This window comes from Quercus robur, chromosome 5 (genome assembly GCF_932294415.1).
Source record: "Quercus robur chromosome 5, dhQueRobu3.1, whole genome shotgun sequence".
NCBI classification, from domain to species: Eukaryota; Viridiplantae; Streptophyta; class Magnoliopsida; order Fagales; family Fagaceae; genus Quercus; species Quercus robur.
This window is the reverse complement of record NC_065538.1, coordinates 7,171,790-7,199,006: the sequence shown is the minus strand read 5'-3', so window position 1 is coordinate 7,199,006 and position 27,217 is coordinate 7,171,790. Positions and strand designations below refer to the sequence as shown.

Sequence of the window (27,217 nt, the reverse complement as noted above, 5' to 3'; positions counted from 1 at the left end):
CGAACTCAAACGATTGTGCATTCTCTCCCAGTGCAAAGCTACCTGGGATTTCTAAAGGAAGACTACAATGACGACAAGCAACCTGGGATTTCTAAAGGAAGACTACAATGACAACAAGCAAGTGGGACATTAACACCACACAATTTCATGTTTCATCAACACCACACCAACGATTTTCTTAGAACTTTTCTTAAAATAAAATTATTATTAATTTTGTGTTTGGTAGCCAAGAAAATCCAAAGAAAAAGTCACACGGATCTTCCCAATTCTGTGTTTGGCAGTAAGAAAATCAAAAGAACAACCCATAAATCTTCTTCATTCCTAAATCTAATAAGTAGCCAAAATATCAAAAGGACAACCCATATAATCTCATCTGCTCTTTAGACTCCTTTACTCAGTGTTTGGTTGCTGAGAAAACCAAAAGGAATTTCTTCATCTCTTTCACAAAGAAACCCATTAAATTTTCTGACCCACCGGTCACCACCAAAGGATTTCCATCAGTGAAATACAGACATGGGAGAAACAAGAGGGTAAGATTTGGTTTGGCAAAGGAAGATAAGATGGGTTTGCTATATTCGGCATTGGTGATTTTGATACATTTAGCAATGGAGAAGAGAGATTGAGATAAGATGGGTTTGCTGAGTTAACCATTTTGTTTAACCACAGTTGAGCTTGTAGAGTTAACTGTTTTAAATTTTAATTGACGTGGTAGTTTTTACACCCTTGATTTATTTTAGATGCATCCTGTCCCTTAACTGGACATCCGGATCCCTCCCATGAGGGCCTGGGGCCTACCTCTTTTTGAAAAGGAAAAGGTATATTCCTTTCATATGCATTAATAAAGCGACTTTTTTGAGCTTTTTAAGTCACACCAGCCATTTCCTAAACTTCTAACCTCACTGTTTAAAGTTTAAACTCATCCATTTTCTTTATGGCTTTGATTCCATCAGCTTCTTCTTCTTCTTCTTCTTCCAAGGAACGGAAATACAATGTTTTTCTCAGTTTTAGAGGCGAGGACACTCGCACAAAATTTACAGATCATCTATATGCTGGTTTAATACAAAAAGGAATATCAACTTTTAGAGACAATGAAAAACTCAAGCAAGGAACACTAATTGCCCCAGAACTCTTGAAAGCAATAGAAGAATCAAGATTTGCGGTTGTTATTCTATCAAGAGACTATGCTTCTTCAAGGTGGTGCTTGATTGAACTAACAAAAATTGTTGAGTGCATAGAAGAGACGGGGTTGGTAGTTCTACCTATTTTTCACTATGTGGATCCTAGTGATGTGAGGAATCATAAAGGGATTTTTGCAAAAGCCTTTGCTAAACATGAAGAGAGTTTCAAAGATAATATAGAAATTGTACAAACGTGGAAAGCTGCTCTAACAAAGGTTGCCAATCTTGCTAGATGGGATTTAAAGAATAAGTAAGAAATTATTTGAAATAATGTTATTTATGGTCAACTGTTTTTTTTTTCCTGAATCTATTTACCATTACTTACATTTTTTATTTTTTTTTACATGGCCACATGATGCGAGAGTACTAAAGTTCTTATAGAAAAATTTAGTCTAACTCTATTGTAATCCTAGTAGGACTAGATTCCTGTCATGCGAGTACATAATTACACAGACTTGGGCCTTACAACCATGGTTTTAAAAACCGGTAAGGTCAAAGAACCAGTAAAGAGACTGATTACTGATTTTATGGTCCGATCGAAATCAAATCGATGATCGAACCGATGATGTCATAAATAATTTAATTTAAAATATTTAAATAAATTTTATGTGAATTTTTATTTTTCATAAATTATATTAAGAAAATATTTTAAAAAATAAAAATTTTCTTTATTCTTCATTTTTTTCCGAATTAATAATTGTTAAAAAAATATAATTTGCTATTTTAGTTCCATATATAAATATATATATATATATATATATATATTATAAATAATATATATTTTTTTGCTGAATTATATAAATAAAAGTTTGATATTTAACTTTCAACTTTTAATTTTTATTAAAATAAAAATAAAACAAACCGAAAACCAAAGTTCAAAAGTTCAGGATGACTTTTGACCAAAAAGAAAAAAAAAAAAAAGTTCAGTATGACTAGACAAGTGACAAGTAATTCATTACGTTACTTTCATAGCATGCCAATTATCAGACACACTTACTCACACACGTCCACTCTTCTTTTCCTTTTTGTTTTATTTATTTATTTATTATTATTATTATTATTATTTTTTATTTCCCTTAAATCTATAACCATACATTACCATCCACCCTCCCCCTCAAGACCTCAAATCAGAATCAAACTCCTTTTCAGTTTTCTTTCCACACTTTTTCGGTAATGCAGTAGTCAGCAAACTTCATCTCAGCTGCTCCCTCTCAAATCTCAAGTCTTTCTCTTTCTCAAGATAAGTTTTTGATGGTCTTTCTTTATATTTTATTCCAGTCAAAGTTCAAAGCACAGATTTCTTATACATATCATCCAATAGAAGTATTCTTTTATTTTATTTTCATCACAAATTTTCCCCAATTTTACTATAGGGCAAATCTAAGAAGTTTGTTCTATTTTATTCCAGTTTTCCTTCTTATTTTTCTTCAGATTCTTCCTTAGATTCAAGAACCAGTTTAACCGCGCCGGTTCCCGGTTCTCCGGTTAAACTGGCCGGTTTTCATTATTTTTCGGTTTTTAATGATAATCGGACCGGATTAATATCCGGCTTCCGGTTGAATCGGCCGGTCCGATCCGGTTCTTAAAACCATGCTTACAACAAATTTGTCCCTTAATACCTCTAAAAATGCCCTATAATACAGCAATGAATTTCTTTGTCCCTTGTAAACTTTGGGAATTATAATCTCAAATTGGACTTTGGATGAACCTTTGCATAGTTTGGCATGGTAGACCCTATATTACCCAATATGAGCAAAAAGGCTTGAACTTGGTAATCCTCATTCTACTAGTGACTCGCGGATTCCTTAGCTTTGCTTTTTTATAAACTACTGGCCTACTTGTAGTTTTTTATTCGAATTCCTGCCTCCAATTTATAGTTTGTGTTTCCTGCAAAATTGTCTCGATAAGCATGTAAAAATTTCCAAAGCAAGTGTTTAGCGAAAAGTAGAATTATATATATAGTTAATACTTCAATTGTTTAATTTTTTATTTTTTATGAAAAAAAGGGTGCATGAAAATAGCAATCCTAGAAATGTACAACAGAGGACTAAATATAATTAGGCACTCTCAATGTGGCTGAACGAAGCTAAGACTATGCTTATGTTGAATGTTTTGTCTCTACATGTGGCTAGCTCTGCCTCATCAAAATTATTGTTTTGCTATTTTTTTTTTGGCAGGCATGAATCAATAGTTATCCAAGAAATCATTGGACGGATATTTAGTGAGTTGTATAGTAAATTCTCAAGTGTTTCTGAGGAACTTGTTGGAATGGAGTCCTGCGTGGAGAAAATGTTGGATTCATATTTAGGTAGAGGGTTGGGTAGTGTTTGCTTTGTTGGGATCTGCGGGATGGGTGGAATAGGCAAAACAACTCTTGCACAAGAAATTTATAAAAGAATTTCTGGTAACTTTGAAGCTAGTAGCTTTATTGCTAATATTAGAGAAGAAACCAAAAATCAAGGTCTAGTTTCTTTACAAAAACAATTTCTTTCTAAGATCCTCAAGAAAAGTGAAATAAATATATGGAATGTTTTTGAGGGAATCAATATTATACGGAATACACTATGTAATAAAAGGGTTTTTATTGTTCTTGATGATGTGGATAAAGAAGAACAGTTTGAAGCATTAGCAGGAAAGCATGATTGGTTTGGTCCAGGAAGTAGAATCATTGTAACAAGCGGAGATAGTCATTTATTGATAAGATGTGGTGTGAATGATATATATACAGCTAAGGGGTTGAGTAATGATGATGCTTTGCAACTTTTTAGTTGGAGAGCTTTCCATAAACCTTATCCTGAAGAAGATTATGTGAATTTGTCTAATGACTTTGTGAATTATGCTAATGGCCTTCCTTTAGCTCTTAAAGTTTTAGGTTCATCGTTGTTTGCTAAAAGAACAAATGAATGGAAAAGTGCCCTTGATAAACTTAAAAAAGAACCTAATAAAGACATTTTGGATATACTTGAAATAAGTTTTGATGGGCTAACAAATTCACAGAAAGGATTGTTTTTAGATATTGCATGTTTTTTCAAAGGAGAGAACAAAGATAGCATAAGAGATATACTGGAAAGTTTTGGCTATTATCCAGACTACAATATTGGTGTTCTTATGGACAAATCTCTCATAACCATTGATAACAAAAGAGCTTTGTGGATGCATGATTTGCTACAAGATATGGGTCAAGAAATTGTTCTTCGTGAATCTCCTAAAGAGCCTGGTGGACGTAGTAGGCTGTGGACTTACGAGGATGTCATTCATGTATTAAAGAATAATACTGTAAGCTAACTAATATAAACTTGAACTTAAATAAGTATATATCTTATTATTGATTTTTTTAAGATTTTACTAATTATCTAATTTCATTGTTTTTGGTTATTAGGGAACAGAGGTAGTTGAAGGCATAATGCTAAATATACCTATTCAAAAAAAGGAACAATTAAGTGCTGAAGCTTTCTCAAAGATGAAGTTTTTGAGATTGCTTAAAATTGGTAATAAGGAACTTCTAAAAAACTTCATAAATGGTCCTATGCAACTACCAGAAGACATTCTTGGAGGTGTGGTGCAACTTCCACAAGGCCTTAGTTATCTATCTAATGAGTTGTGTGTTCTTGAATGGCATGGATATCATTTAAAATGCATACCAACCAATTTCCAACCAAACAAAGTTGTTGAGTTGAGAATGCGTTGTAGTGGGATCAAAGAACTATGGAAAGGAAATATGGTAAGATTTTAGTTATGCAAATGTGCATTTTATTCCTTTTCATTAAGCCCTATCTTTATCTAATTATTTATTGGTTTATAACAGAATTTAGCTGAGTTAAAACTCATAGACCTAAGTTGCTCTCGAAACTTGATTGAGATCCCGGACCTTAGTGGAGCCCCAAAGCTTAAGCAATTGATTCTTCAACATTGTACAAGACTATATAAGATTCACTCATCTCTTGGAGATCTCAAACAACTAATTCGATTGGATCTAAATGGTTGCAAATATCTCAAAAACCTTCCTCACGAGGTCAGCTTGGAAGCACTTGAAATTTTCGATCTTGGTGGTTGTTCAAGATTGAAGAAGTTTCCAAAAATTGTAGGAAATATGTCATGTTTGTCAAAACTTTGTTTGAGTGAGACTGCTATAAATGAACTAACATTCTCTGCGGAGTATTTAACTGGCCTTATTGAATTGGATTTAAGAAATTGCAAAAATCTTTTTAGTCTTTCAGATGCCTACTGTTGTTTAATATCTTTGAAGATTCTCATTTTATCTGGTTGTTCAAATCTTAAAAAACTACCAGAAAATTTGGGGAATATCGAAGGTTTGGAGGAGCTAGATGTGAGTGGAACTGCTATAATAAGGCTACCTTCGTCTATTGTTCAATTAAAAAATCTTAGGGTGCTATCTCTTCGTGAATGTGTGGGGCTATTGTCCAAATCGTCTATGCTTCTTAGTTTTCCTTTAATGGAGCCAAGAAGTAGTCCAGATCTCATGGGCATGTTACAAGGCTTATGTTTAACCAATTTGGATCTAAGCTATTGCAATCTTCAGACAATTCCTAATGCTCTTGGGTGCTTGTCAACTTTAGAAAATTTAAATCTAAAGGGAAATAAATTTGTTTGCCTTCCTGAAAGTATCATTCAACTATCTAATTTGGAAAGTCTTTGTTTGGATGGTTGCACTCAACTTCGAATGTGTCCCAAGCTTCCATTAAATATTAAGTTTATCAATGCAAGAGGGTGTACCTCACTAGAAACATTATCACTAAGACCAGAACATGATTTTGAGCCGAATCTACATCTTCAGTATTGCGACAAATTGATTAAGAATGAAGGCTACAGTGAACTGTTTTCAACAATGTTGAGACGTTATATCATTAAGGTCTCTCTCTTTCCCTCTCTCTCTCTCTCTCCCTCTCTCTCTCTCTTTTGGATGTGAAGTTCTAAAAATCATGATTTGTTTGTTTCAGGGATGGTCCTTAAGTCGTTATATCATTCAGGTTCTCTCTCTCTCTCTCTCTCTCTCTCTCTCTCATGTGAAGTTCTAAACATCATGATTTGTTTGTTTCAGGAATGCTCTCAGCTAAAGCTAAATCCTTATAATATTAGAGGGGTCTCTCTCTCACTCACTCACTCTCTCTCTCTCTCTCTCTCTCTCTCTCTCTCTCTTGCATGTGAAGTTCTAAACATCATGATTTGTTTGTTTCAGGAATGCTATCAGCTAAAGCCAAGACATGCTATGATTTTAGAGGTCTCTCTCTCTACCTCTCTCTCTCTCTCTCTCTCTCTTGCATGTGAAGTTCTAAACATCATGATTTGTTTGTTTCAGATAAGCTCTTGGTCTTTTTCATATCTCGCAATTCCTGGAAGTGAAATTCCGAATTGGTTTAGGCATCGAAATGTGGGGATTTCGGTGAATCTGGAAGTGCCTTCACATTTATTATTATCTAACAAATTTATGGGAATTGCTGTGTGCACTGTTTTTATACCCCGCCGGTATCGTACACTTTACCAACTTCACGGAGAAGAGCTACTTTCATGTCGAATTAAAATCAACAAACGTTATCTTATTAGACGGGCCACTTTATTATCCGCGGAAATTGATAAGATTGAATCGTCTCAGATTTATCTGCTATATTTTCCCACTATAAACTTTGGAAGCCCCTGGAAAGACGTATTGAATCAAGCAGATGCTTATGCACTCAACCAAATTGAGGTTGAATTTAGAACCTTAATTCATACGGATCTAAATTTGAATAAAGCGGATCCTTATGCATCCAGCCAATTGGAGATTACGAAATGTGGAGCCCATTTGGTATTTGAGCAAGACATTGAAGATCTCAAACAATCTGAGGTTGGGTCTAGTAGTTGCATAATCACTCCATATGAGGATAATGATTTAGACGATTCAGAGAAAGATTCTAAAATTAAGGGAGGCCCAGATGCCAAACCACCACATCTGAAGTGGATAGGAAGGTAAGCTCTCCTTGAATATTAGCGATTTCTATCATTAATTGTGTAATTAATTGTGTTGTTGCTGATCAGAATAGTGTTTTACTATAAACAAAATTTTATTTATTTAGTAAAATTTGTTTTCTTTTCCTCTCAAATGCCAGGCGGTACAGACGATACTGTCTTTGAGCGTCTCTGGGGTTGATGCTGATGATGACGGAGTGGAACTGGGTTTGGTGCTATTTCTGTTTGGCTACAAGGAAACGTGAGGTAAATTTATGTAGAAATGGTAAAAAGCTTTTGAATTATATGGGCTGAAATAGTGGTTCCAGACTTATTTCTTGAGTTCTTAATTTTTTCGTTTTCCCTTCAGAACATATAATTGTTTTTTCTTTATCCAATAGTTTTCATAGAAACTTTTCAGAACACATAAGCACAGCTCAAGCAAGCCAGTTGTGTTTGGCTTTGCTGACAATTTCTTTCCTTTAAATAAAATGAATTTTTTTTCCAAGAAAATAGGAGCTAATTGTGAATTGTGTTGTTTTGTATATATGTTTTCTAAAGGTTCCAGTTGGTGCTATGCCAGAAAACTTTGGAGGAGAATATTATTGTTCTTTTGGGGACGAGCATATGCATATGTGTCATCCTCGCCCCTATGGTAGGTTCTGGTTCAGCAGGTGAGCTACTGTCTATCATGTTGGTTTTGTAATTTGATGTTCCATTTTGGCTTGTATTTAAGTTTGAGACAATATTTGTAATTTATATGGATGGTACATTGCACAATAATGAAGTGATGTGCTCTTTAGTTTGGCTAAGGTTGTAGGTGTGTAGGCCGTGAGAAGCGGTAGGGTCACTGTGTTTTAGTGCTTATGTATGCAATTTCTCATTGTGATTCTAGATTTTAAAAAGGGGCTTTCTGAATCTAGCTGCTTCAAGTTCACCTTGGAAGGTAGTTTGGCATTTTATCAATAAACCTTGATTATACTATGAAGTCATGACCCCTTGAAATATATAAACAAAATCAAAATAGGGCTAGACTACCAGAAAATACAAAAGCATCAATTCCTAGAAATTAACCAACCTTGAAAGTGCAGAAGTTTGGGCTTACTCTTTTAACAGCAAGGTGATATCACTGATATGTAGTGTTTTAGCAAGCAATAAAGGATTGTGTGGCCTTTTTATTTGTTAATTGGGGTCTCATTCGTCAATTGATGATTGATAATAGCAAAAGAAAAATGCAAAACTATAATTTTGATTTATGAGGCATGACCCAATAGCACAAGAAGCTCTAATGAGGAATTTCACCTTAAGAGACTAAGACAACCCACTGATGCCATTCTTAAAGATATGGGAAAACAAGTTTTAGAATAACCTCTCCACTACTTGCACAGTTGCCTTCAGTGCTATTGTGCTCTTCCTTCTATCATAAATTTAAATTAAATATCTCATTTATTTCTTATTCTCTTTGTGATTTGGTGAGTGATGACTTTTCCATTAATACCTTTCACTCATATTAGCTCTACCTCATTTATTAAAAAAAAATCTTCCTTCTTAATTTTCATGTAAATCAAAATTTCCATAGTTGAATACTTTCTTGCGTGATCTGTTAGTTGAATACTTTTCTACATGATATCTACTCTACCAATAAATTATTGGTAGGATGCGGATGTTGTGTTGAGAATTTAACCTAATTCCCAAAACCTATGAGATGCAAAAATGGAGAAAAAAAAACCAAACACACAAAGATTTACGTGGTTTGGTTATATACTTACATCCATGAAGTTGCTGCAATTTTCACTATGTCAAGGAGAAAAATACAAAGGTGGCTACAGTTCAATGATGCAGGCACCCCTAATTCTGAAGCAACAAATATATACCCAAACAATGGGTCCAAAACAAGCCAAAAATGCTCTTGTTGGCCCAGACCTATGCTCCATGGCCTCACCAAAAAATCCCATTTAAAACCATAATGCTTCCAATTCAGGTTGGATCACAAACTGGATTGATCACAAAACAGGCTCCACATGGTCCAACAAGTTGATTATTGAAGATGTGAAGTTCAAGAATTTTATAAACACTGGAAATTTTACCACAAAATGGGTATTCACACTTCAATAATTGATAGATTAACATTGCCAAAATGTATATATTTTTTATTCTTTTGGATAAACATCGTAATAGACTGCTTAAGATGTTCGAGACCATTGTTGTTTGTAAGTTATAGTTGAATTAGATTGGCACTGACAGAAAAGAAATTTAAAGTAGAATATGTGATTGCCAACACTTACATCATTTTAAGTGGTCATAGGAAGTAACAAGTGAGAGAAGCATACTGCTTGTGTACATGATCTGTGTGATATTGGGCTAGAGCTAGTGTTCACAGACATTTTTATGGGACAATGTCCTATTTTGGAATTTTGTTGGTAAATCTCATGTGCATGATTTATACCGTTCTCTGCATCTCAACCTGCACTGGAAAATGTATCCTCAAGATTTAAATGACCCCTTATTATTCCTTAATTTTTGGTTTGGTTCTCCATTTTATAGGACATCAAATAGTTCTGCTTACAGTCATTGTGGATGTCCTCGTACATGTAAAATATGTACAATGTTATATTAATATATTGGCTTTCAAGCTGTCAATTCTTTCTATTTTTATTTTTATTTTGGGGGCGTGCGGTGTGCGTATTGCTGTTGACTCTGCCTCTCCTGCTAATCATGTTCATGTAACTGGTCAGATGCCTGTGAATTGACTATTTTCTTCTGGACGTAAAGAGGACTTGCTGATGACTGTGCAGAAGTGCTGGTTGTTTCTGCTTCTGCTGATGACTGTGCTGTTAAGCCTTTGGCAAGTTCAGCTACTAAGTGGGCAAAGAGGCGCTTTTTATAGGATGTATTCCAATTGAAGCTACTGTTGATAATATGCAGTTGCATTTCAATCAGTTTGGCTATCTTTTGGATTTGTATCTTCCCAAGGTAAACGTAGCTGATTTTTGTCTAGATTAATTGAGAATGTGTGGATGGTTAGCTGATGAAATATTACTGCACCGTATTTCTTGACAACTTTTTTCTAAATTCTTCAACCATGGCTATGAAGTATGTGAAAAGATGTGTTGTTAAACCAGCTTGTGTTTGTTTAAGGTTTTATAATGGGCTTGCTTGCAGAGGATACTTTTACCACCTTATCTATATAAGCATAAATTCAATATTGCACAACAATAGTAATGGCTTAAATCAAGATGTTGAGATATGACTACAAGAGGGAAAATGAACACATGATGAACACTTAGAGGTAACACCAATTGGAAAACAGATAAGATGTTCTGCCAAATTCATCCTGGGATGAGAATTGAAAATTAGTGATTGCTCAGAGACTTTTCTTGGTACTAATTGTAATTGATTGCATGCTTTTTTCATGTTGCTAACTTGCTATTTGCACATCATGGAAACTCATTTGTACTCTAATTGCAAGTTCTGTGTTATATTTTAGTATTCATCAGATTATTTTTGGGTTTTGCCCATATGTTATTGGTATAACTAATATCATGTTGCATTTTGCTTCAGGATGAAAGAAAAATGTGTCACAGGGGGTTTGGTTTTGTGAGATTGTCGGATGAATTTTCAGCTGAGTACACTTCTCAGAAAGTACATGGGATACTTGGGCAGATGTGTGTTAGTAGATGTTATCACGTATATGATTGATAGGTGCTTGGGCCCAATAGACACTCATGTGGGTAGCCGAGTATCAAAGGAAAGAGCCTCAAGAGTTTCTTATGCAGAGCTGTTTGGTGTGCTACTGTCTATGACATGATTCACATATGGTCTCAGAGGAACTCAAGAATTCATGGAGAGGTCAAAACAGTGGAAATAAAATTGAAGAGATGAGAAAGGATGTCAAGTTTTGGATGATGTTCAAAGGAAGTTGCTGCAACTCTATCCTAACCTATAGAGAGTTATTTGTTCTAACTGGAGTGTACCACATTACATCATTCATGACTTCTGCTTAAAAGCTTGCTAGTAGCTGGGGTTTGTGGTTGGTTTGTTTTTAAAACAAGATGTTGTGTAAGATTAGCACCAATCTGATGCTGTAGTTTAGTCCGAAGACTCATATCTTTGTTTAGAATTGGGTTGGGATGATGTAACACTGTTTTCAAATGGAGATAATCTTTTAATTTTTAGTTCAGATGACCTTGTTGTAGTGGACTAGCTGAAGTCTCTGGGTTTCCGGTGTTTCTGTTTGTATTGGCTTGTTTCATAACACTAATAATTTATTAATATGTTTGATTATTGCATTTTTCATGTCTACCCACTTTAGCACCTTTGTATTTCATCCTAGTATTTTATTGATGGACAATGCTAAAGTTACACTTAGTTGTTTAGCATTTTCATTATACATAATTTTTCAATTGGTCTATCTTTTCATTATTGCTAAATCACGATTTAGCATTTTTCTTTTCAAATCTTTAATAAAGCCTCTAAAGTACTAGACCAATTGAAACCATAGAATGTATGAAAAAAAAAAAATGCTGAAAATGTGTTAGATTATCAATGATGATTCATTTCCCCTAACAGTTCTAGACTTTAGCTTTTGTAAACTAATCTTACACGATAGTATATTGTCGATATTAGTCACCTAAAATTGAAAATTAAATTACGAACTATATATTTAACTGTGGATGAACTTGTATCCAAGATAAAGATAAATACAACTTTGGATCAATTGGACTATCTTCTATAGAACAAAACTTTTATTAATAAGATAGATGGCCAAAATGACAGATTTTACATCCCTTTAACATTGCTTCCTTTACTCATATATAATCTCATAGAAGGAAAACCACACAATTTAACTATTTGAGAATTTGATCGATAATACTTTGGGAATCTAAAGCATAAGCCCAAAAGTTCCTTAAATAAGTCCCAAGATCATCTGGGTATGTTATATTCTTTAACAGCTTAAAACACTGAAAGTGAAACACTAAGGCTGCTTGCACATCACTTCTAGCCTCTTGGTAATTTTTCGATCCCAAGTCCGAAGACGCATTGGCTAACTTTTGATGTATATCTTGGTACATACTAGCACAATATCCATATGTTGCTCTAGCACTCTGATTTGGGTCTGTAGCATTTAAGTTGTCAAACATTTGTTTCAACTTTTGAGCTTGTGTTGAAGCACAGGCATCGATCATTATCTTTGCGAGTCCCATTACATCTGCAGTAGCACTTCCAGGATTAAAGAAAAAACATTTGTTGCAATCGTTAGGTTGTGGGTTCTTATTACATATGTCACTGTAACTATTTTTTGAAATTCCATTGACCAGGTTCTGCTTTGTTGCTAAAGCAATAATGATAAAGGAAATTAACATTGAAATCGTTTGGAATAACAACATATATGTAGTTACAAAAAACCTGCACAAAGAAAAATAAAATAAACTTGTATTAATAGAAAAAGATGAACTTAAAAAAACTTAAAATTAAGAGGATATTTAATTAAACATGCTCTTCCGTGTGTTTCTTCGAGTGTAAACACATATACCTAATGTTAGTATTAGATTTTTCCTAAAACATAATGTTTAATCTCAATCTTTTATCTTTATTTCAAAATCTTCTTTATATTTTAAAATGTATCAAAAAACATTTATTGTTAATGATGGATGAATATGACTTAGGGTAGTGTTATTGATTCATTACGCTCATTTGTTCTTGTTCCGCACTTAGTCTAAGTTAGAGTAAAAGCAATCTAGTCGTAATTTTTATTTGGGGGTCTGAACAAGCTCTTGTGTTTTAGCACAAATCTGAGCTTTCATATAGAATGCATTGAATAAGGAAAAGAATTGAATAGGGTACAAGAGCAACTTATTGCTAAACTTCTATGATATAACATTTATGTTAAGTTGAATTATACAGCTATATAAGAATTTTTATGATATAACATTTATATAATTAGAGTTTATCTGTGATTGATTTCACACTCAATTAAATTGTAATTTCCTACTAACATTTTATTGTATTTTATAGAAATCATTCGTATGATTAACAAACTTTACATGTTTTAACATGACTAATACATAAAGAACTCATGTGCATTTGGGTTTATTTATGTAAATCTGAATGCATGTCAATTGCAAATACAACTACATTTTTTTTTTTATATAGAAATTTATTATTGATGATAAATGGTGTTTTTAAAGAGTTGGGTGTTTGGTCATGCCAAATCAAAGAACCAAAAAGATACTGTTAAATGGTACTATACTTAACCTCCATGTCCTCCCTCTCAAATATTTCTCTATAATTTCATTCAATTTGTGCTTTTCCTTATTAATGTTTTGTTCATCTTCTTATGCAAAAACTAATAACAGAAGTCCTTCATTCCATGTTAATATGAAAGGTTTGGATGGAATACTAGAAGCTAGCTTGGGACTAGAAATCATTCTATAATTATGATGCTCCTAAAGCTAAGAAGCCAACAACTAGGACATCCAACTATTTGCAAAGGTGGTGTTGCTATTGTTATAGATAGAGGAAAAAGAAGGTTATAAGAAGCCTAAATTTGAGATAAAGAGAGGGTATTTCTTTTCCCATTGTTAGGAAGTTAAATTATGCAAAATATTGTTATTGATGTTGTTGCTTTTGTTGGTGTCATCAACCCAAAAGGTATAAGATACAATGATTGATAATCTAAAGTGCTTCTTACTTCCTAGAAATGCCAAAATTAAATATTGCACCTTAAATTGGGACTTCTCTGACTTGAATTGTTTAAAAACTATGTATGTCTAAAGCAATTTAGTTATAATATTATACTTTTTTTATTTATTTTAATTCTACTTGGTTTCTAAAGATAGCTTTTTCATTTATTATTTGTTTGCTAATAGCTTCTTCTTTCTAATGGTCAAGTTTTCAATGACTACATCTTTGCACTATCAATTTTAAAGCTTTTCTGTATATATAGATGCTAAAGGTATTACTATGGCCACTACTTCTAAAAATAGCACCCTAAGGTTGTGGAAGGTAATTGAAAAATGCCAATAAGCTGTAAACTCAAATGGCAAAGAAGGTAAGCTACTAAATAAAAGTAATAGAATGAACCCTTTATTTATAAGTGTATTTTTTTGGCAGCATATGCCTAAGTGTTTGCTGGCTTGGTTCCTTATTTTTATGCCATTACTCTTTTGGATGCATCACTCTGCTTACATTTTGTTATAGCAATTTGAATCTTTGCACTAAAAAAATGATTTTTTTTGCTTGCTATAGTTTGAATTTGGTGTCTCTCCTTAGTTTCTCTTTGCTTGCTCCATAATTAACTCGACCTATATGTTTTTTCCCTAATAAAGTGAATTTTGACTCATGTCCTTGGAATTGTGTTTGTTGAATCCAAGAATATATATGTGTTTTCTCTAACAAAGTGATTCTTTTCTTATGTCCTTGGAATTGTGTTTGTTGCTATAATATGCTTGAATTATGGATTATTATTTTATTGCCTTGGTCATTACAGGATGATTTCAAGAGGGAGAGAACTACCAAAAGTTGATATAATGTGTTATCATGCAATTTTTTGTAGTGGTGTTTTCTTCTCTCAAAGTTGTGGATTTGGGATGAAAGACTATGTTATCTTTGTTTTTATCAACGAAAGACTCTGCACCAGTGCAGCACAATTTACAAAATGCTATAATGTTCTTTATGTTTAGTTTTTTACAAAATTTCCATTTCTATAAACGGGTAGTTTAGTCATACCCCGCCCTCTACTTTTTTTTATTTTTTTATTTTATTTTATACAAGATAAAAATTCTACTCTAGTTTAATCTATGTGTATGTGTATGAGTATTCCTCCTAGAGACTTGAACACCGATCTTTGCCCCTCATACCCTACCTTCTACTTAAAGTTGAGACACAATGTCACTAATTCCTAAATATATGTAATGTTTTTTTTTAGTAAAAATGGTAGGTGTATTGGAGGGTGAGACTTGAGAGGGCAAAGTTTTATGAAGTAACCATTTTGTAGGACTATCAAGCCATTTTGAATGCTGCCCAAAGGAGAAAAATAAAAATAAAATATAGTTTGCCAAGTGCTAACCATGATTATTGGTGATAAGATTAGATTTGGGATTGGTTTATAGTTTGATGGCTGTAACTAGAAAATAAATCAAATTTGAATTGGGTTGAATAAAAAGTATTGACATTTTTAAAAAGTACAGAAAAGTAACACCTAAAAAAAAAAAAAAAAAAACTACAATAAAAGTTTTTTTTTTTTGTTTTTTGTTTTACTTTGTGGAATACCCCGCGCATTACGCGGGGGTTAAAGGCTAGTTACTATTAAATTCCGAATACAAGTGGCTCTCCTCTGCCAGGAATTTCCCTTTTTCACTTTTGGATACCGTCCAGGTATTTTCGTACGCATGGGCGGTCTGCAAACATGGAGCCCACAGGAAAGAGAAGCAAAATTTTGGTTTGAAAAGTCCAAATTAATAAAAAACATAAAAATAAAAAATAAAAATAAAAAAACAATAGAAGAAGAAAGTGACAACTGTCACTCACTTGTTTGTCACTGTCAGAAAAGTAACAAAGCGGGGGAAGGAATAAAAAAAATCTATCTCTGTGTATGTTTACGATAAATTAGATAAATATTAAGAGCATTAGCATCAGCAGATGCTAAAGCTATATCTAAGGGTATTTTAGCATTTTTAGCTTCAAAACATGCTACATCCCGGAATGCCAAAGGCAAGTATTGTAAATTTTTTACAATACTTGCTACAGTGCAATTCTATCTTTAGAATTGCACTGTAGCAAAATTCTAAACATAATAATAATATTTTAATCTATTTTCCCCCGAAATTTCTCTCTCTCCCTCATTATTTCTGTTATCTTCTCTCTCTCTTCCTTTCTCTCTTTCTCATCTGCTCTCTCCTCTCACCGAACATCTTCCTCCTCCCACCATCAACATAACACATCACAGTGGAGGAAACATTGATCTGGGTTGATCAACGATGGAGGAAACGTTGATCTAGCGGCGGCAGTGGCGGCGGTTTCTGGGTTTTGATCGGGCTTGATTTGGGTTTTTTTTTTTTTTTTTTTTAACTGTTGTGATCGGGGTTGATCGGCGGTGTCTAGGTTTTTGTTCCGGTGGGATTTTGGTGGTTGATTTGGGTTGATCAACGCGGCGGTGTCTGGGTTTGGGTTGATCATCGCGGCGGTGTCTGGGTTTTGATCGGGTTTATCTGGGTTTTTTTTTTTTTCCTGTTGTGATCGGGGTTGATCGGCGGTGTTTGGGTTTTTGTTCCAGTGGGATTTTGGTGGTTGATTTGGGTTGATCAAGCGGCGGTGTCTGGGTTTTGATTGGGTTGATCTGGTTTTTTTTTTTTTTTTTTTTTTCCTGTTGTGATCGGGGTTGATCGGCGGTGTTTGGATTTTTGTTCCGGTGGGATTTTGGTGGTTGATTTGGGTTGATCAAGCGGCGGTGTCTGGGTTTTGATTGGGTTGATCTGGTTTTTTTTTTTTTTTTTTCCTGTTGTGATCGGGGTTGATCGGCGGTGTTTGGGTTTTTGTTCCGGTGGGATTTTGGTGGTTGATTTGGGTTGATCAAGTGGCGGTGTCTGGGTTTTGATTGGGTTGATCTGGTTTTTTTTTTTTTTTTTTTTTTCCCCTGTTGTGATCGGGGTTGATCGGCGGTTTCTGTGGTGGTGTGGTGATTGATGATGGTGGAGCCGTGGAGGTGGTGGTGTGGTGATTGATGATGGTGGAGCCGTAGAGGTGGAGGTGTGGTGTGGTGTGGTGGTGGTGGTGGTGGTGTGGTGATTGGTGATGGTGGAGCCGTTGGAATATGAAAAAATGTGACGGTTGGAAAGTAGTAGTAGAGAAAGATTAAAAAATAATATTTTAATAAGAATAGAGTTTTGGGATGTGGAGGTATTGTAAAATAAGATGGTATAATGATAAAGTGAGTTTTTAGAATGGTAAAATAGGATAGCATTAGCATTTTCCAATGCTAATGCTAAATGACAAATTGTCATTAACTGTAATTTTTGGATATAAAAATAATTTTAATAATAAATTTAAATTAAAACTAATCTTTATAATATAAAATTTGTTGGAAAGTTTTGTAAAAATATTATGAACGTAGCACAACTCAAAATTAAAAAAATATATATATTCACATCCTATCTATTTTATTTATTTTAGGACATTGGTTAACTCTTCATTTGACATAATATAGACATGTGTTCGGTTTTTATTGACTCTAGTGTACTAACTAACTCTTACCTTTTATTTTATAAGATTCTAATTATAGATGCCTTTAGGATATTTATAATAAATTATTTTAAGAATTTTTTAATTAAAAAATGAAAAAGTAACTAATTTTTTTTTTAACTTTTACAATTTTTAATAAAAATATTATATAAAAAATAATTAATAGATGTCCTAAAGACATATATTAATCGGACCATATTTTATATTACTGTTTTAACAATACATCTTACATTTTATGCTCTGTTATCTTATAAGATTAAAATATAAAGGTTGGTTAACATTATTTTAGATATTAGTGTAAAAAGTAGAAACATACAAAAATCTCGAGTGTTGAAACATTGAACGTTTTTAAACAATCGGTGCTACAGATAAATAAAAAATAGCTAAAAACACATTTTAGAAGGTCACATTATTGCTCAAAGATATAATGGAGAGAGGGATGACTCAAGACTCAAGAACATGCCAGTTTGATTGCCACCGGCTCTAATAGAAAATGAATTTGATGGGTCATTAAAAATGAATTATTGACTTTACTCATCTGCTCAGCACGCATGCTTCCATGAGGGGCTGGGGCCTACCTCTTTTTGAAAAGGAAAAGGTATATTCCTTTCATATGCATAATAAAGCGGCTTTTTTGACCTTTTCAGTCGCACCAGCCATTTCCTAAACCTCTAACCTCACTGTTAAGCTCATCCATTTTCTTTATGGCTTTAATTCCATCAGCTTCTGCTTCTTCTTCCAAGGAACTGAAATACAATGTTTTTCTCAGTTTTAGAGGCGAGGACACCCGCACAAAATTTACAGATCATTTATATGCTGGTTTGATACAAAAAGGAATATCAACTTTTAGAGACGATGAAAAACTCAAGCAAGGAACACTAATTGCCCCAGAGCTCTTGAAAGCAATAGAAGAATCAAGATTTGCAGTTGTTATTCTATCAAGAGACTATGCTTCTTCAAGGTGGTGCTTGATTGAACTAACAAAAATTGTTGAGTGCATAGAAAAGACGGGGTTGGTAGTTCTACCTATTTTTCACTATGTGGATCCTAGTGATGTGAGGAATCATAAAGGGATTTTTGCAGAACCCTTTGCTAAACATGAAGAGAGTTTTAAAGATAATATAGAAATTGTACAAACGTGGAAAGCTGCTCTAACAAAGGTTGCCAATCTTGCTGGATGGGATTTAAAGAATAAGTAAGAAAATTTTTGGAATAGTGTTATTTATGGTCAATTTTTTTTTTCCTGAATTTATTTATCATTAATTACGTTTTTTTTTTTTTTTTTTTACATGGCCACATGATGAGAGAGTACTAAAGTTTTTATAGAAAAATTTAGTCTAACTCTATTGTAATCCTAGTAGGACTAGATTCCTGTCATGCAAGTACATAATTACACAGACTTGGACCTTACGACAAATTTGTCCCCTAATAGCTCTAAAATTGCCCTATAATAAATCTAGCAATGAATTTCTTTGTCCCTTGTAGACTTTGGGAATTATAATCTCAAATTGGACTTTGGATGAACCTTTGCATAGTTTGGCATGGTAGACCCTATATTACCCAATATGAGCAAAAAGGCACGAACTTGGTAATCCTCATTCTACTAATGACTCGCGGATTCCTTAGCTTTGCTTTTTCATAAACTACTGGCCTTCTTGTAGTTTTTTATTCGAATTCCTGCCTCCAATTTATAGTTTGTGTTTCCTGCAAAATTGTCTCGATAAGCATGTAAAAATTTCAAAAGCAAGTGTTTAGCGAAAAGTAGAATTATATATATAGTCAATACTTTAATTGTTTAATTTTTTATTTTTTATGAAAAAAAGGGTGCATGAAAATAGCAATCCTAGAAATGTACAACAGAGGACTAAATATATTAGGCACTCTCAATGTGGCTGAACGAAGCTAAGACTTTGCTTTTGTTGAATGTTTTGTCTCTACATGTGGCTAGCTCTGCGTCATCAAAATTATTGTTTTGCCTTTTTTTTTTTTTTTTGCAGGCATGAATCAATCGTTATCCAAGAAATCATTGGACGGATATTTAGTGAGTTGTATAGTAAATTCTCAAGTGTTTCTAAGGAACTTGTTGGAATGGACTCCTGCGTGGAGGAAATGTTGGATTCATATTTAGGCAGAGGGTTGGGTAGTGTTTGCTTTGTTGGGATCTGCGGGATGGGTGGAATAGGCAAAACAACTCTTGCACAAGAAATTTATAAAAGAATTTCTGGTAACTTTGAAGCTAGTAGCTTTATTGCTAATATTAGAGAAGAAACCAAAAATCAAGGTCTAGTTTCTTTACAAAAACAACTTCTTTCTAAGATCCTCGGGAAAAGTGAAATAAATATATGGAATGTTTGTGAAGGAATCAATATTATTCGGAATACACTATGTAATAAAAGGGTTCTTATTGTTCTTGATGATGTGGATAAAGAAGAACAATTTGGAGCATTAGCAGGAAAGCATGATTGGTTTGGTCCAGGAAGTAGAATCATTGTAACAAGTAGGGATAGCCATTTATTGGTAAGATGTGGTGTGGATGATATATATACAACAAAGGGGTTGAGTAATGATGATGCTTTGCAACTTTTTAGTTGGGGAGCTTTTCATAAACCTTATCCTGAAGAAAATTATGTGAATTTGTCTAAGGACTTTGTGAATTATGCTAAAGGCCTTCCTTTAGCTCTTAAAGTTTTAGGTTCTTCTTTGTTTGCTAAAAGAACGAATGAATGGAAAAGTGCCCTAGATAAACTAAAAGAAGAACCTAATAGAAACATTTTGGATATACTTCAAATAAGTTTTGATGAGCTAACAAATTCACAGAAAGGATTGTTTTTAGATATTGCATGTTTTTTTAAAGTAGAGAACAAAGATAGCATAAGAGATATACTGGAAAGTTTTGACTATTATCCAGACTACAATATTGGTGTTCTTGTGGACAAATCTCTCATAACCATTGATAACGGAAAAACTTTGTGGATGCATGATTTGCTACAAGATATGGGTCAAGAAATAGTTCTTCGTGAATCTCCTAAAGAGCCTGGTGGACGTAGTAGGTTGTGGATTTATGAGGATGTCATTCATGTATTAAAGAATAATACTGTAAGCTGACTAATATAAACTTGAACTTAAATAAGTACATATATTATTATTAAAATTTTTAAGATTTTACTAATTATTCTAATTTCATTGTTTTTGGTTATTAGGGAACAGAGGTAGTTGAAGGCATAATGCTAAACATACCTATTCAAAAAAAGGAACAATTGAGTGCTGAAGCTTTCTCAAAGATGAAGTTTTTGAGATTGCTTAAAATTGGTAATAAGGGACTTCTACAAAACTTCATAAATGGTACTATGCAACTTCCAGAAGACATTCTTAGAGGTGCAGTGCAACTTCCACAAGGCCTTAGTTATCTACCTAATGAGTTGCGTGTTCTTGAATGGCATGGATATCATTTAAAATGCATACCAACCAATTTCCAACCAAACAAACTTGTTGAGTTGAGAATGCATTGTAGTAGGATCAAACAACTATGGAAAGGAAATATGGTAAGATTTTAGTTATGCGAATGTGCATTTTATTCCTTTTCATTAAGCCCTATCTTTATCTAATTATTTATCGATTTATAACAGAATTTAGATGAGTTAAAACTCATAGACCTAAGTGGCTCTCAAAACTTGATAGAGATCCCGGACCTTAGTGGAGCCCCAAAGCTTAAGCAATTGATTCTTCGACATTGTACAAGACTATATAAGATTCACTCATCTCTTGGAGATCTCAAACAACTAATTCGATTGGATCTGAATGGTTGCAAATGTCTCGAAAACCTTCCTCACAAGGTTAGCTTGGAAGCACTTGAAATTTTCAATCTTGGTGGTTGTTTGAGATTGAAGAAGTTTCCAAAAATTGTAGGAAATATGTCATGTTTGTCAAAACTTTGTTTGAGTGAGACTACTATAAATGAACTACCATTCTTTGTGGAGTATTTAACTGGCCTTGTTGTATTGAATCTAAGCAATTGCAAAAATCTTTATAGTCTTTCGGATGCCTATTGTTGTTTAATATCTTTGAAGGTTCTCATTTTATCCGGTTGTTCAAAACTTAATGAACTACCAGAGAATTTGGGGAATATCAAAGGTATGCGGAACCTAGACGTGAGTGGAACTGCTATAACAAGGCTACCTTCATCTGTTGTTCACTCAAAAATTCTGAGGGTGCTATCTCTTCGTGATTGTGTGGGGCTATCGTCTAATATGCTTCTTAGTTTTCCTTTGATGCAGCCAAGGAGTAGTCTAGATCTCATGGGCATGTTACAAGGCTTGTGTTCTTTAACTGATCTAGATCTAAGCTATTGCAATCTTCAGACAATTCCTAATGCTCTTGGGTGCTTGTCATCTTTAAAAAGTTTAAATATAAGGAGAAATAATTTTGTTTGCCTTCCTGAAAGTATCATTCTACTTTCTAATTTGGAAATCCTTTTATTGGCTGGTTGCACTCAACTTCGAATGTTTCCCAAGCTTCCATTAAATATTAGGTTTATCGATGCAAGAGGGTGTACCTCACTAGAAACATTATCATTAAGACCAGAACATGATTTTGATCTACGTCTTCAGTATTGCGACAAATTGATTAAGAATGAAGGCTACAATGAACTGTTTTCAACAATGCTGAGACGTTATATCATTAAGGTCTCTCTCTCTCTCTCTCTCTCTCTCTCTTCTTTTGCATGTGAAGTTCTAAACATCATGATTTGTTTGTTTCAGGGGCGCTCTTGTTTTCTCCGAAAATGCTATCGGTACATGTCATATCTCATAATTTCTGGAAGTAAAATCCCGTATCGGTTTAGGCTTCAAAATGTGGGGGGTTCGGTGAATCTGATAATTCCTTCATATTTATTATTATGTAACAAATTTATTGGAATCACTGTGTGCGCTGTTTTTAGATTCCGCCAGCATCGTCATCTTTACCAACTTGATGACGTGCTTCGATGTTCTGTTAAAATCAACGAACACGAACCTACTAGATTAAGAGGCATTCAATTATCTGAGGAATTTGGTAAGATTGAATCGCATCAGATTTTTCTGCAATATATTCCCTCTATATTATTGGAAAGCCCCTTGAAAGACGTATTGAATCGAGCGGACGCTTATGCATTCAGCCAAATAGAGGTAAAATTTGAAACCTCCAATCAAGGCTTGGAGGTTACGAAATGTGGAGCCCAATTGCTATTTGAGCAAGGCATTGAAGATGTCGAACAACCTAAGGTTGGATTCCGTTTCACATTCACTCGACATGAGGATAATGATTTAGACGATTCAGAGGAAGATTCTGAAATTAAGGGAAGCCCTGAAGACGGACCACCACATCTGAAGTGGATAGAACAGCCTAATATAATTGAAAACTGGATTGGGAATTTACGCACATAAAGGCCAAAGGTAACTCTCTAATTGTGAGGAAGAGGAATCCAAGGTAACTTTAATGTCAATATTATTATTATTTTTAAAAATGAATTTTAGTCTGGAACTCCTGGTGTGTTTGTGTGTGGCAAGTAAGCTCTCGTTGAATATTATTGATTTCTATCAATTAAATATCATTAATTGTGTTATTGCTGATCAGAATAGTCCTTATTGTTTTACTATAAACAAAATTTTATTTATTTAGTAAAATTTGTTTTCTTTTCCACTCAAATGCTAGACGGCAGAGACAATTGTACTACCGTCTTTGAGCGTCTCTGGGGTTGATGCTGATGATGACGGAGTGGAACTGGGTTTGGTGCTATTTCTGTTTGGCTACAAGGAAACTTGAGGTAAATTTATGTAGAAATGGTAAAAAGCTTTTGATTTATATGGGCTGAAATAGTGGTTCCAGACTTATTTCTTGAGTTCTTAATTTTTTCGTTTTCCCTTCAGAACATATAATTGTTTTTTCTTTATCCAATAGTTTTCATAGAAACTTTTCAGAACACATAAGCACAGCTCAAGCAAGCCAGTTGTGTTTGGCTTTGCTGACAATTTCTTTCCTTTAAATAAAATGAATTTTTTTCCAAGAAAATAGGAGCTAATTGTGAATTGTGTTGTTTTGTATATATGTTTTCTAAAGGTTCCAGTTGGTGCTATGCCAGAAAACTTTGGAGGAGAATATTATTGTTTTTTTGGGGACGAGCATATGCATATGTGTCATCCTCGCCCCTATGGTAGGTTCTGGTTCAGCAGGTGAGCTACTGTCTATCATGTTGGTTTTGTAATTTGATGTTCCATTTTGGCTTGTATTTAAGTTTGAGACAATATTTGTAATTTATATGGATGGTACATTGCACAATAATGAAGTGATGTGCTCTTTAGTTTGACTAAGGTTTTAGGTGTGTAGGCCGTGAGAAGCGGTAGGGTCATTGTGTTTTAGTGCTTATGTATGCAATTTCTCATTGTGATTCTAGATTTTAAAAAGGGGCTTTCTGAATCTAGGTGCTTCAAGTTCACCTTGGAAGGTAGTTTGGCATTTTATCAATAGAACCTTGATTATACTATGAAGTCATGACCCCTTGAAATATATAAACAACATCAAACTAGGGCTAGACTACCAGAAAATACAAAAGCATCAATTCCTAGAACCGAGGATTCAATTCCTAGAAATTAACCAACCTTGAAAGTGCAGAAGCTTGGGCTTACTCTTTTAACAGCAAGGTGATATCACTGATATGTAGTGTTTTAGCAAGCAATAAAGGATTGTGTGGCCTCTTTATTTGTTAATTGGGGTCTCATTCATCAATTGATGATTGATAATAGCAAAAGAAAAATGCAAAACTATAATTTTGATTTATGAAGCATGACCCAGTAGCACAAGAAGCTCTAATGAGGAATTTCACCTTGAGAGACTAAGACAACCCACTGATGCCATTCTTAAAGATATGGGAAAACAAGTTTTAGAATAATCTCTCCACTACTTGCACAGTTGCCTTCAGTGCTATTGTGCTCTTCCTTCTATCATAAATTTAAATAAAATATCTCATTTATTTCTTATTCTCTTTGTGATTTGGTGAGTAATGACTTTTCCATTAATACCTTTCACTCATATTAGCTCTACCTCATTTATGAAAAAAAAATCTTCCTTCTTAATTTTCATGTAAATCAAAATTTCCATAGTTGAATACTTTCTTGCTTGATCTGTTAGTTGAATACTTTTCTACATGATATCTACTCTACCAATAAATTATTGCTAGGATGCGGATGTTGTGTTGAGAATTTAACTTAATTCCCAAAACCTATGAGATGCAAAAATAGAGAAAAAAAAAAAAAAACCACACACACAAAGATTTACGTGCTTTGGCTATATACTTACATCCATAAAGTTGCTGCAATTTTCACTATGTCAAGGAGAAAAATACAGAGGTGGCTACAGTTCAATGATGCAGGCACCCCTAATTCTGAAGCAACAAATATATACCCAAACAACGGGTCCAAAACAAGCCAAAAATGCTCTTGTTGGCCCAGACCTATGCTCCATGGCCTCACCAAAAAATCCCATTTAAAACCATAATGCTTCCAATTCGGGTTGGATCACAATCTGGATTGAAAACAAAACAGGCTCCACATAGTCCAACAAGTTGATTATTGAAGATGTGAAGTTCAAGAATTTTATAAACACTGGAAATTTTACCACAAAATGGGTATTCACACTTCAATAATTGATAGATTAACATTGCCAAAATGTATATATTTTTTATTCTTTTGGATAAACATCGTAATAGACTGCTTAAGATGTTCGAGACCATTGTTGTTTGTAAGTTATAGTTGAATTAGATTGGCACTGACAGAAAAGAAATTTAAATTAGAATATGTGATTGCCAACACTTACATCATTTTAAGTGTCATAGGAAGTAACAAATGAGAGAAGCATACTGCTTGTGTATATGATCTGTGTGATATTGGGCTAGTGCTAGTGTTCACAGACATTTTTATGGGACAATGTCCTATTTTGGAATTTTGTTGGTAAATCTCATGTGCATGATTTATACCGTTCTCTGCATCTCAACCTGCACTGGAAAATGTATCCTCAAGATTTAAATGACCCCTTATTATTCCTTAATTTTTGGTTTGGTTCTCCATTTTATAGGACATCAAATAGTTCTGCTTACAGTCATTGTGGATGTCCTCGTACATATAAAATATGTACAATGTTATATTAATATAATGGCTTTCAAGCTGTCAATTCTTTCTATTTTTATTTTTATTTTGGGGGCGTGGGGTGTGCATATTGCTGTTGACTCTGCCTCTCCTGCTAATCATGTTCATGTAACTGGTCAGATGCCTGTGAATTGACTATTTTCTTCTGGACGTAAAGAGGACTTGCTGATGACTGTGCAGAAGTGCTGGTTGTTTCTGCTTCTGCTGATGACTGTGCTGTTAAGCCTTTGGCAAGTTCAGCCACTAAGTGGGCAAAGAGGCGCTTTTTATAGGATGTATTCCAATTGAAGCTACTGTTGATAATATGCAGTTGCATTTCAATCAGTTTGGCTATCTTTTGGATGTGTATCTTCCCAAGGTAAACGTAGCTGATTTTTGTCTAGATTAATTGAGAATGTGTGGATGGTTAGCTGATGAAAATATTACTGCACCGTATTTCTTAACAACTTTTTTCTAAATTCTTCAACCATGGCTATGAAGTATGTGAAAAGATGTGTTGTTAAACCAGCTTGTGTTTGTTCAAGGTTTTATAATGGGCTTGCTTGCAGAGGATACTTTTACCACCTTATCTATGTAAGCATAAATTCAATATTGCACAACACTAGTAATGGCTGAAATCAAGATGTTGAGATATGACTACAAGAGGGAAAATGAACACATGATGAACACTTAGAGGTAACACCAATTGGAAAACAGATAAGATGTTCTGCCAAATTCATCCTGGGATGAGAATTGAAAATTAGTGATTGCTCAGAGACTTTTCTCGGTACTAATTGTAATTGATTGCATGCTTTTTTCATGTTGCTAACTTGCTATTTGCACATCATGGAAACTCATTTGTACTCTAATTGCATGTTCTGTGTTATATTTTAGTATTCATCAGATCCTTTTTGGGTTTTGCCCATATGTTATTGGTATAACTAATATCATGTTGCATTTTGCTTCAGGATGAAAGAAAAATGTGTCATAGGGGGTTCGGTTTTGTGACATTGTCGGATGAATTTTCAGCTGAGTACACTTCTCAGAAAGTACATGGGATACTTGGGCAGGTGTGTGTTAGTAGATGTTATCACGTATATGATAGATAGGTGCTTGGGCCCAATAGACACTCATGTGGGTAGCCGAGTATCAAAGGAAAGAGCCTCAAGAGTTTCTTATGCAGAGCAGTTTGGTGTGCTACTGTCTATGACATGATTCACATATGGTCTCAGTCTCTCAGAGAAACTCAAGAATTCATGGAGAGGTCAAAACAGAGGAAATCAAAGTGAAGAGATAAGAAAGGATGTCAAGTTTTGGATGATGTTCAAAGGAAGTTGCTGCAACTGTATCCTAACCTATACAGAGTAATTTGTTCTAACTGGAGTGTACCACATTACATCATTCATGACTTCTGCTTAAAAGCTTGCTAGTAGCTGGGGTTTGTGGTTGGTTTGTTTTTAAAACAAGATGTTGTGTAAGATTAGCACCAATCTGATGCTCTAGTTTAGTCCGAAGACTCATATCTTTGTTTAGAATTGGGTTGGGATGATGTAACACTGTTTTCAAATGGAGATAATCTTTTAATTTTTAGTTCAGATGACCTTGTTGTAGCGGACTAGCTGAAGTCTCAGGGTTTCCGGTTTTTCTGTTTGTATTGGCTTGTTTCATAACACTAATAATTTATTAATATGTTTGATTATTGCA

The 27,217-nt window shown here is 34.1% G+C and overlaps 1 protein-coding gene across 1 annotated transcript; it reads left to right on the top strand.

Annotated features, from left to right (window-relative positions):
• The first annotated feature begins 916 nt into the window (after positions 1–916).
• Positions 917–27,217, top strand: LOC126724980 (TMV resistance protein N-like). The gene is made up of 13 exons (XM_050429442.1): positions 917–1,428; positions 3,356–4,454; positions 4,558–4,899; positions 4,984–6,048; positions 6,137–6,166; positions 6,238–6,279; positions 6,376–6,417; positions 6,496–6,904; positions 6,935–7,142; positions 23,049–23,160; positions 23,454–23,566; positions 25,655–25,892; positions 26,482–27,217. Exons 1-10 carry the CDS (start codon positions 932–934, stop codon positions 23,077–23,079), a joined length of 3,765 nt encoding a protein of 1,254 aa, XP_050285399.1. The 5' UTR covers positions 917–931; the 3' UTR covers positions 23,080–23,160; positions 23,454–23,566; positions 25,655–25,892; positions 26,482–27,217.

Bases quoted from the DNA above. Each gene is read 5' to 3' on its own strand.
- LOC126724980 (XM_050429442.1), top strand. From the start codon at position 932: ATGGCTTTGATTCCATCAGCTTCTTCTTCTTCTTCTTCTTCCAAGGAA. The intron at 1,429-3,355 runs GTAAGAAATTAT...TTTTTTTGGCAG, and splicing joins AGATGGGATTTAAAGAATAA to GCATGAATCAATAGTTATCC. The intron at 6,167-6,237 runs GTTCTCTCTCTC...TGTTTGTTTCAG, and splicing joins TAAGTCGTTATATCATTCAG to GAATGCTCTCAGCTAAAGCT.